The sequence below is a fragment of the Dasypus novemcinctus genome, chromosome 7 (genome assembly GCF_030445035.2).
Source record: "Dasypus novemcinctus isolate mDasNov1 chromosome 7, mDasNov1.1.hap2, whole genome shotgun sequence".
Lineage (NCBI taxonomy): Eukaryota > Metazoa > Chordata > Mammalia > Cingulata > Dasypodidae > Dasypus > Dasypus novemcinctus.
In genome coordinates, this window is record NC_080679.1 from 16,013,368 (window position 1) to 16,023,767 (window position 10,400).

General features: G+C 45.8%; 2 protein-coding genes across 2 annotated transcripts; one reads left to right on the top strand and one right to left on the bottom strand.

The window, feature by feature from the left end:
* Positions 1–2,048: 2,048 nt before the first annotated feature.
* Positions 2,049–2,327, top strand: LOC131279078 (small cysteine and glycine repeat-containing protein 9-like). Its single transcript, XM_058299657.1, has one exon. The coding sequence runs from the start codon at positions 2,049–2,051 to the stop codon at positions 2,325–2,327; it is 279 nt and encodes a 92-aa protein (XP_058155640.1).
* Positions 2,328–8,372: 6,045 nt separating this feature from the next.
* LOC131279280 (small cysteine and glycine repeat-containing protein 1-like) lies at positions 8,373–8,693 on the bottom strand. Its single transcript, XM_058301254.1, has one exon. The coding sequence runs from the start codon at positions 8,691–8,693 to the stop codon at positions 8,373–8,375; it is 321 nt and encodes a 106-aa protein (XP_058157237.1).
* Between the last annotated feature and the right edge of the window lie 1,707 nt (positions 8,694–10,400).

Genomic DNA, 10,400 nt, shown 5'->3' on the forward strand with positions numbered 1-10,400 from the left:
AATTGCGGTCTGCTCCTTTTCCATTTCTCCTCGATGGGTTACTCTCCATACAGGCATTAGAAATCATCCTGTTTTAACAGAAACTCATGAGATGCAAGGCATAAATAGGAACCTAAAAATGGAACAAGCCATTCTTCAAAAATTTCCACTTCTACTACTTTTGCCTTCCTTGTGCCTTATTAAATTGTTCATTTCAGTTCTTGTGAGTTTACATGTTCACAGTGATAATTCCAAAGGATCTGGACTATATTTTATAACAAAGGACCTTTTTCTCTCCCTCTTTTTTTTTTACCCCTAAAAGTACCTATTAAAAACCTTTTCTTCTCTTTCTATCTTCCCTCCATTCATTGCACCTACATGGTTTCAATTCCCACATATATATTCCCTCATTAATTCCTCGAATGTGTATCTCCAGCTTAGATTCTCTTCTAAACTCCAAGTCCACACATAATCAACTCTGAACTCCATCTTCTCCCCACTGGGTGTCTCAGAGGCACCTCCAACCTTGCTTGTTCCAGATTCAAGTCATAATCCCCACCAACACATCCCCAAGAAAAGTACATTTTTCCTCTACCATGTTGTGTGACTGACTCAGACATGTCATCTTTGAATTCTTCCCATATCTAGTCTTTCACAGAATTCTGTCAATTCTACCGCATTAATAGCTCTCAAAGCGATTCACAAATCTCTAGCTCCACTGCACCACCCCAGCCCCCCAATTTAAGTAACCCCCTTATCAACTTAAAATGATCTCTTGGGTCCAAATACCACAGAGATGCTTGGGGTCCTTCATAGCCATGCATATCAACCCTAGAGATGTTACCATATTTCTTATCACCCAAATACTGGAGAACTAGAGTGGGCTGCGAAAATGGTCTTTGGGCAGCAAGACTGTTGCTAAATAGAGCCCTGAGAAACGTGTCTTTCCAACACTGTCCTCTGAAATCTCTGTGGTTGCCAGCACCCACACTTCAACATGCATACATGGGAGCCCACTCACGTTTTGCTTGCCTTGTATTTTTATAGTCTCCTTGGAGATCACCAACCGTCAAACCTCACCATGATGCTGAGCTCCTCACTTCACCTCAGAGCCATAAACTCCTTTTCTTCCTGTGGGGAGCCTCTCCCTCAGCTCCTTCAGACCTTCTCTGGCATCTGCACCTTGAAGACTTCAACATACCCCTCCCACTTTCTCTCCCAGGGCCTAGCTCAGGCTATTTAGCACTGGGGTATTTCTCTCAGACATCAGCTGATTCAATCTAATCAAGTACAAACATCGATGCTTCATGAAAAGCAAAACATGCTAAGAATTACATAATGAAAATACAGGCTTCCCAGAAGATGTATTTCTTTTTATAAATAGTCATTAAAGCCTGGGTGTGCAGAAGACAAATCACAAAGGTACACCTCAAAAGAAGAGGTAGGGAGCAAAATTTCCAAGCCCAGCAGTTTCTACCAGTCAGCAAACACGCCGATGGCACTGGCCGTGGCAGTGGCCTGTGAACCTGCCATTTTACACATTTCCAGCTCCCAACACGACTTTCCCCTGAAGCTCTTAGCGGTCAGAGACTGTCTCTTAAACTTCACTGTACCCCCGCAGAAGCTAAGAGAGCCCACGGCCTGAGGAGCACGTGTGGTTCAAAGCCCGCCTAAGAGCTTGCTCGCACAGTGCCTGCTCTCTCAGCATTGGGCAAGGATGGAGAAGGCTGCCCTTTACTGTTGACAGCCTTGCCGTGCCCCTGGTTCCCAGAATGCCTCCCTATGACTTCTAGGCCTCTTTTACTGGCACTGGAATATAATCTTTTAAAGAAAATAAACAAAACTGGAAAGGTAGTGAAGACAAAGGCATCCAAATTGGAAGTCAATAAGAGATGGTGAGAGTCTTCCGTGAAAATCAACTCAGTTCACAACCGGGAAGTGGTCCTGTGTCTTCCTCCTTCTCCCCTCCAGTCTTGGCACATAAGGACCTCCCAGCAGAACGAGGCATCAGACTCCCTCTCCTCCAGACTCCTGTCCTCTCTCTTCACTGAGTCCTCTCTCCTGACACCATGGGTTGTTGTGGCTGTGGAAGCTGTAGTGGTTGCAGTGGTGGCTGCAATGGTGGCTGCAGTGGTGGCTGCGGTGGCTGTGGCAGCTGCACCACCTGCAGATGCTACCGGGTGGGCTGCTGCTCTGCCTGCTGCCCCTGCTGCTGCGGCTGCTGTGGGGGCTGCTGCAGCACCCCCGTGGTCGTCTGCGGTCACCGCTCCTGTGGCTGCAGCTCGTGTGGCTGCGGGAAGAGCTGCTGCCAGCAGAAGTGCTGCTGCAAGAAGCAGTGGTGCTGCTAGGTTGGCCGCCCGGCCTCTGGGCAGGTGCTGCAGGTAACCGTCCTGACGAGGTAAGACTTTCCCGTCCCTTTCTGTCTGCTGCGCTCTGATTTTTAGGTACAGCCTGACCTGAGCCTTATCACTGGGCGATAGGTAGCTCCCATTTCTGTAGTTTCTGTCATCCTACATATATTCAATAAGCATGAGCCAAAGTAATAAATGTGCAGCCGTCTATGCTGATCACTATCACAATAGTTAATGTTACACCTTCTTGGAATGCCTTTAACTTTGTTTTTATTTTATGCTCCTGGTTTTACTGCTGCATTGTACCTCTGTACATACAAAATAACATATCTTAATAAATTATACAGAATCAGCCTCAAAGAGTCGTCTCTTTTTCTCTTTCTGGTCCCTACACTGTCTGCATCATGATAGATGCAGATTAATTAGAGGATGATGAAACCATTGAGTGTTTTTTAGGAAGGGGGAGATCAGGAGTCCCCTCAATTTTGGAGGTTCAATATTATAAACCAAACTCTCATCAAATCTCTCCTTCGAATATTTGTGCAGACCCCGCATTGTCATATGATCACTTAGGAGCCTGGTCACTTTGCGGTTCATCTTTTTTTTCAGGGGGGCCAGGTATCGCAGGTCCTGGGTTCAATCCCAGGACCCCATATATGGGAAGCAGGTACTCAACCACTGAGCTACATTGGCTCCCCAATGAGAGTTGGACTTTTTTATTGGTTAGTTTTGTTTTTAGGAGGTACCAGGGATCAAACCTGGGGCCTTGTACATGAGAAACAGACGCTCAGCCACCTTAGCTACATCTGGTCCAGGGACCATCATTTTTGAGAGGCCACTTCTTGTCTATTCCTAGGTCAACTTTTCTACCACATGTCAATCTTGATTCCCCTAGCTTCATTGCTGAGAATTACACCAAAAGGCAACACAAAAGGTGAACATAGGGTCTAACTGCAATCGTTTGCCCATTAGCTCCTTAGTCCACGTATTCTTCACATTTGGGCATCCTACCCCCCAACTCAGTCTGCCATATCCAGATGATGCAGCCAAGTGAGAACTAAAGGAGGCAGGGGTCTCCCAGCTGGGCTGGTGGATTGGGCTGTGGCCAAGGGAAGAAGGACTCCTGGAATGTGTCTCTCAGGAGAAGGACATTCATGCATCAACCTGTAAGGTCCACTTGGGGTGTGTCTTTGTCACTTTAAGCAGAACTTGGCACCAGGTGGATGCTTAAACAAGGTTGAACCAGCGTTAACTGACCAAAAGGAGGGATAGAGCCAAAGGGACCGCGAGCTGAAAAACCATGTCAGATAAGACTCCTTTCCTCCTCATGGCAAGTCTTCCTTCTCTTTTGGATTTTGGACATAGGGTTTGAAGAGAGGGCTGTGAGATAAGCCCCCCAGATTCTAAGATAGTTTTTGTCACCCACTTGGCTCTCTTCCTTTTTTCTTTTCACCTCCAAGAGTCCTGAGGCCCTAGTTTCCTCTGGTTACCCAAAGGTTCTTAGCGACTCACAGCCTAAATCCCTGGGGCCACCACCCTCTGACCCATCTTCCTTCCACTCCCAGCTTCCATCCCTTAGATCTGCCTCTTCTCCTGGTGACTGTTGCAGCTAGGAGGTTAGAGGTCAGGAGAAAATCCCCCAAGTTCACCTATTTTACCAGAAGTCAGTGGTTCCTAGCTTATCCTCACTTAGGCATCCTTGAATCAGGTGCCCCACAAAGTAAAGCCAGTTGGCAGAATTCTGGGACATGAGCCCTTCCTAGCAACAAAGAGACAAGGAGGGTGTGGCTCCTGCTCTCCCTATCCACTCGCTAGAAATGTGGTTTGTTTTCAGGCAGTAAGAAGGCATGGGCAGTTAGTATTTACTGGGGTGTTATTACTCAACTGGTCATCACATGGACTTGTGAAGCAAAAGGACCCAGATGCTGGGCACACCAGGGATGGTTACTGAGCACTTATTTGTCCAAGGCAATGTCATGACACAATGCCTTCACTTAAAGAGGGGACAATTAAATCTGGAAAAGAAGACAAGTGCAAATCCATAATAGTTACTGAAGGGGAAACAAAAAGCAAAAGATATGTTAGATTGAACAAAGATCACTAGAAAAACCACATGCGGGAGGGACAAAACACCTCTATGTTATGTGACCCTTTTGATCATGTCTTAGTTTGCCAGGGCTGCTAGGGCCAAGTACCAAAGACAGGTGGCTTAAACAGCAGAAATTCATTGTCACTCAGTTCTGGAAGCAAGAAGTCAGAAATTCTAGAGCCACACTTCCCCTTAAAGGGAAAAACCCATTCTATGCCTCTCTCCTGACTTCTGGTGGGTGTTGGCAACCCATGGCACTCCTTGGTTTGTGGTGGCATAACTCAATTGTTGCCTCTGTTGCATGGCCATTTCTCACTCTCTCTCTCTGGATCCAAATTTCCTCTTCTTATAAGGACCCCAGTTATGCTGGACTAGGGCCCACCCTAATCCAGTTTGGACTCATCATAACTAAAAACATTTTCAAAGATCCTATTTACAAACAAGTTCACATTCCCAGGACCAGGGGTTAGGACTTGAACTTGTGGTTTTGGGGGATACCATTCAATCCGTAACAGATCATGTATGATGAGCATCAATCATGTCCACATGCTTGTGTGGTGCTGAGCTGTGGTCCTTAAGAGATGCTGCCGCTGAGGGGATTCTGGGTGACTAATCGGCCTTGATGGTTAAATGAAAGAAATGTTCTGTGGTTATATCCACAATGTGGTGCCTGTGCAAAGTGGGATCCTTGGCTTTCCTTGACACACTCAGCTCTCTCGCCCTCCTCTTGAGCACACCCACAAGAATTCCCACCACCTGCAGCTACCACCAGAGCTCAACTTCACGAGGAAGTAAAACAAGGTTTCTGCATGGAGGTTTTTTGAGGGGGTCTGCAAGGTACTCTGGGGAGCACTTTGCTTGCATGTGGCACATATTTGCACCTCAAGTCAGTTAGTGAATGGTTAGAGCCCTCTCTGTAATCTGACTGTGAATTTAGGTTATCTGAATAATTGGCATAAATATGGCCTATGTTTCCTTACCATACAGGGAATTTCTAGGCAGGGTCTATAGGGATTTGAAAACTGGGTGATGATAATATCAAATTGAACAATGAAAATGAATTGTCAAGCTTAATTGAACTCTCCAGAAAAATTTTATTTTAAATTGTCCTCCATCTTGTTCTTTTCAGTACTCAATCCATCTGAGAAACTTGTGCCTTGTGGCAAAGGGATGAGGAAACTTATTGCAAAGGCAATGGTGGGGAAGTGGATGTGGCTCAAGCAATTAGGTACCCATCTACCATATAGGAGGTTCAGGGTTCGATTCTCAGTGCCTCCTGGTGAAGGCAAGTTGGCCTGCGCAGTGAGCTGGACTGAGTGGAGAGCTGGCCCACACAGAGTGCTGGCCCACGCAGAGTGCTGACCCACGCAGAGTGCCGACCCATGTGGAGTGCTAACCCACACAGCGTACCAGCTTGTTCAGGAGTGCTGACCTGCGCAGAGTGCTGGTGCAGCAAGATGATGCAACAAAAAGAGACACAAAGGAGAGACAATAAGAGATGCAGCAAACCAGGGAGCTAAGGTGGCGCAAGAGGTTGAGCACCTCTCTCCCACTCCAGAAGGTCCTAGGATCAGTTCCCAGTGCCGCCTAAAGAGAAGACCAGCAGACACAGAAGAACACACAGGGAATGGACATAGAAAGCAGACAGCAAATGCAAAACAATGAGGGGGACAAGGGGAGAAATAAACAAAATAAATAAATCTTTTCTTAAAAAAAAAAAGATAGCAGTTGCTGACCTTTCCATGGTAGTGATAAGAATCTCCAGCACATAACCACTTAGCCTTTAGCTTGAAGCCCTCCCTGGCTCTGGTTCTGAAAAAGACCAAGTGGGTGGAGACCCTACACTGAAAGTTCACAGGAGAAAGGAAGCCAGAAGATTGGGTGCTATGAAGCTATTTCAGATCTTTCCATGAGAACTATCTTCATCTCTGATGGGAACATTGGTGGAAGGTGTTTTCTAGGGCTGTTGCAACAAAGTGCCATAAACAGCACAGATTGAAACAACAGGGATTTTCTGTCTCTCAGCTCTGGAGGCTGATAGCCTGACACCGAAGTGTCGGCGGGGCCGTGCTTCCTCTGAGGTCTCGTGTCTCGGCAGTGACCCCCAGCAATCCAGAGCATTCTTTGGCATGTAGCGTATCGCAGTCCCTGCTTCTGTCACATGGCTGTCATCTCTCTCAGTCTGTGCTCAAATTTCCTCTTCTTACAAGGCTTACACCAGTCATACTGGATGAGGACCCACCCTAATCCAGGCTGGCTTCATCTTAATTAATAACACCTTCAATAATCTTATTTCCAAATGGGCTCACATTTATGAAACCAGTGTTAGGACTTGAACATGTCTTTTGGGGGGGACACAGTTTAACCTAGAACAGCATGTCTCACACTCAGCCTTAGATTCTAATTCTGTGTGCATAGCTCACTCCCACCCCAAAGACGATCAAAGCCAGGTTAGGGTCTGTTCACCCTTGAATCGGCCTTAGAGCCATTGACATGGCTTTGTAGCCGTGAGTTTCTCAGTGAATATTTGCTGACAGAAAGAAGACTCCTCTGAAAATTTTTAAATGCCTGTAACAGTGGTTCCAGCTCTTAATCATACAGTATTTGTATTTCAATTAGTAGCCGAGTGTCTTCAAAGGGAATGACGGTGACTGGGGATTTACTAAGGTCTAGTTTCCTCTCAAGATTCCTAACCATGTAACCCCTATCCTGTCAGGAATGGACTCTCCTGGTCTAACATCAGCACACAAAGCAGAAGACACTTCAAGGCCTCCTCTAGGCCCCTGAGGCAAAAACATGGACAGAAATGAACAAAAACATAAATCACAGTTTAAGTTAACAAAGATCCAGAATGAATTTGAAAGACATCCTACCATGTAACAATATCCTAACTGAGGTAAAATTAACTTAGAGAGAAAAGCCAACAGCAGTTGCCTTGAAAAGAACCCGTGAGGCCCGAGACCCACCTCACTGTTGGTGGGAAAGAAACAAGGGAACTAAGATGTGGCCCATGTCCATCAATTCCGACTCATTTAACACAGGCTGATGGCATTATTTTTGTGTGTGTGTAGTTAGAACAATGGAGATACTAAACTAATAATACCAAAGTTCTAAAAGTGTGCAACTGGCTGAATTTATGGTAGGAAAAAGTCTTGCACAGCTGGAGTGGAACTCTGCCCTCTGGGCATAGAGTAAATGGCCCAAGCAGATGGAAATCTAAAGCAAATTGAGTATTGCCTATTTTGGTAATAGATATAGTTCTGAAACTGTGTTTAAATTGGCACTTTGTGAACAAAGCAGGATTTTTAATGCATTAGGGCAAAATGTCTACTGTGTACCAAACTCCCACCATAAAATAGAATTCAAATTGTAAATAAAAATCATACTCTCGAGCATTCTGCTTGTGTTGATAACACACATGGAAGGATGGCTTTGGCAGGCAAGCTCTTTGGTTCTGTGCTGCCTGCCTGCCAAAGGCCTTCTGAAAGAGATTAAGATCCTTTCAGATATGGGTTAAAATAAAGGCAAAGAGAAACGGTCAATGATAAATTTAACTTCATTTATTAGAAAATGTAGAAAACAGCTGTTGATGAATACATGATGGAAAGGGGGCCAAAATGAAGGCACAGAAATGGGAAGGAAGTAATCATAGGTATCAAAAAGAATATTTTTGTGATCCCATTTGATTGATCTCAGTGATGTAGACTCTTCTTTTGGAGCTAGGTTGTACTCGTGTCTTTGTTTTGATTAATTGACAACAGATTGGAAACACTGCAAACAGGAAACAGCCACAGTAGGAGATCCAGGTAGCTAGAATCAGGAGCAATGTCAAGTCCAAGAGAATAAGTCCCAGGACACCCAGGTGACAGATGGGGCAAGTGAATGGGGTGGAGGAAGTTTACCATCAGCGGGAGCAAAGGCTTGGCATCAACTCCCACCCACGGGCAGCCTGCCTAGCAGCAGCACTGCTTCTTGCAGCAGCCCTTCTGCTGGCAGCAGCACTTCTGCTGGCAGCAGCCCTTCCCACAGCTGTAGCCACACGAGCCGCAGCCACAGGAGCCACAGCCACAGGAGCGGCGGCAGCAGACGATCACGGGGGTGCTGCAACAGCCCCCACAGCAGCCACAACAGCAGGGGCAGCAGGCAGAGCAGCAGCCCACCCGGTAGCATCTGCAGGTGGTGCAGCTGCCGCAGCCACCACAACAGCCACCACCACAGCTGCCACTGCAGCCACCACTGCAGCCGCCACAGCTTCCACAGCCACAGCAACCCATGGTGTCAGTAGAGAAGACTCAGTGACTGAGGGGAGAGGAGTTAGAAGGCGAGTGAGGTCTGATGCCTCCTTGTGTTGGGAGGCCCTTATATACCGTTTTAAGGGAGCACATTGACCTTGGACTGCCACTTCCCTGTTGTTGTTTAAGCTAATGACCAACCACAGCAGAATCTCACATGATCTTTGTTCATTTCCTTAATGCGAGTCCTTATGACTCGAAAAACTTGCCAATTTTTGTTTTTTCTTGTCTTTTTTTAAGTCATATTTAGAATAGAACAGGAAACAACTATTCACTCCTTTTCCTCTCTTTGGTGATTCTGAAAGTCTGAGGGGGGCTCAGAATTTCCCTCAGCTTCTTTTACATTACTCGGTGGTATCATCCCAGGGCAAAGATTTAGACCAAGGAAGACATTTTTTTTTTTTTTGGTATCCAAAATGTCTACTGGGACGGTGCCCCACGCATGTTGCTTCAGAGTGCTCTTAGTGCTGCTTCCACCTGAAGGAGCATCGCTCTAAGTCTTGCTTTACCACCAGTAGGCTGGCAGAGGACAGTGGAGCAGCCAACACACAAAATACCATTTGCATGACTGAAGACCCTGGTGACTCTATGGTACCCTGGGCATTTTACATCTGTGAAGTAGGAACTGGGGCTCTGCACCAGATGCTTCTTCTTGTGTTTCCTCTTCTCCTCTGAAAAGGGGTGAAGGAGGCCCTCCTGGAACATAGACTAGGACTCTGATTAAGAGGAGCAGGGATTCTGTGTTATCATGGATGGTTAGGACAGAGCATCCTCAGTGTTACTGCAGATAATAGAAGCACATCTTGGGCAGAACATTCCCAAGTCACTTGCCAAAGTCAAGGTGGCCTCTGCAATCATCCATCTATTAAATAAGAAGACAAACCTAAAGGCATATTTCCAAAATTGGCCTGCTGCCTAGGTGATCACAGACCAGCCCATGGAATGCTTAGTCAAAATGGCTGGTCCTAATCAGTATCCCTACAAGACCACTCTTTGCTATGGAAGGTAAATCATGAGGGCCATCGATGAAGTCTAGGCCAATCCAAGCAGCACACAGGTGAGCACAGCTCAGGTATGCTCCAGGCAGCCTGCAGGACCCTGAATTTGGAGCAGCTCACCATTTCCCTAGAATAATCCTGAGATCTGGGTCTTTAATACCAGCCTTTCTTCTTGTTAACTTTCAGCTACTATAAAAGAGGTCTTAAGACACCTTCTTTGAGAATGCAACTGTGTACTACTTTCCATACCAGAAAGATAATAAAGAGGTTTAGCACTGTGTAGGGTTGCACAGCCCTCTATATCCTATCTACACTTACCTGGCACCAGCCACTACCTTTCTGGGATGACCCCTGTGTAAAATAGCCATTTCTCCTAAATTTTGGAATGTAGTAATTTCCTGTGAATGTTTGATACTTTCTTTTTTTCCTATTCTTGAAGACAGAACAGTAAAATCACTTAAATAGCTACATGGGAAAACACACAATAAACAAGTATTTTCTTCACCCCTTGGGTTGATATACATTTCTCCCCAAGTTTCTAATCTCCAGGATTTATCTGCTTTTATTTAAAAGGATGCATAAGCTTCTGCTTTAAGGAGACTTAATATTCTTCCATCAAATAAACTTTAAGGCAGACAACATGTTCTATTCAAGGAATATGTAGTCCTCTTAGGAGTAAGTGACTCCGATG

Excerpts from the sequence above, each read along its gene's own strand:
- LOC131279078 (XM_058299657.1), top strand. The coding sequence starts at position 2,049 with ATGGGTTGTTGTGGCTGTGGAAGCTGTAGTGGTTGCAGTGGTGGCTGC.
- LOC131279280 (XM_058301254.1), bottom strand. The coding sequence starts at position 8,693 with ATGGGTTGCTGTGGCTGTGGAAGCTGTGGCGGCTGCAGTGGTGGCTGC.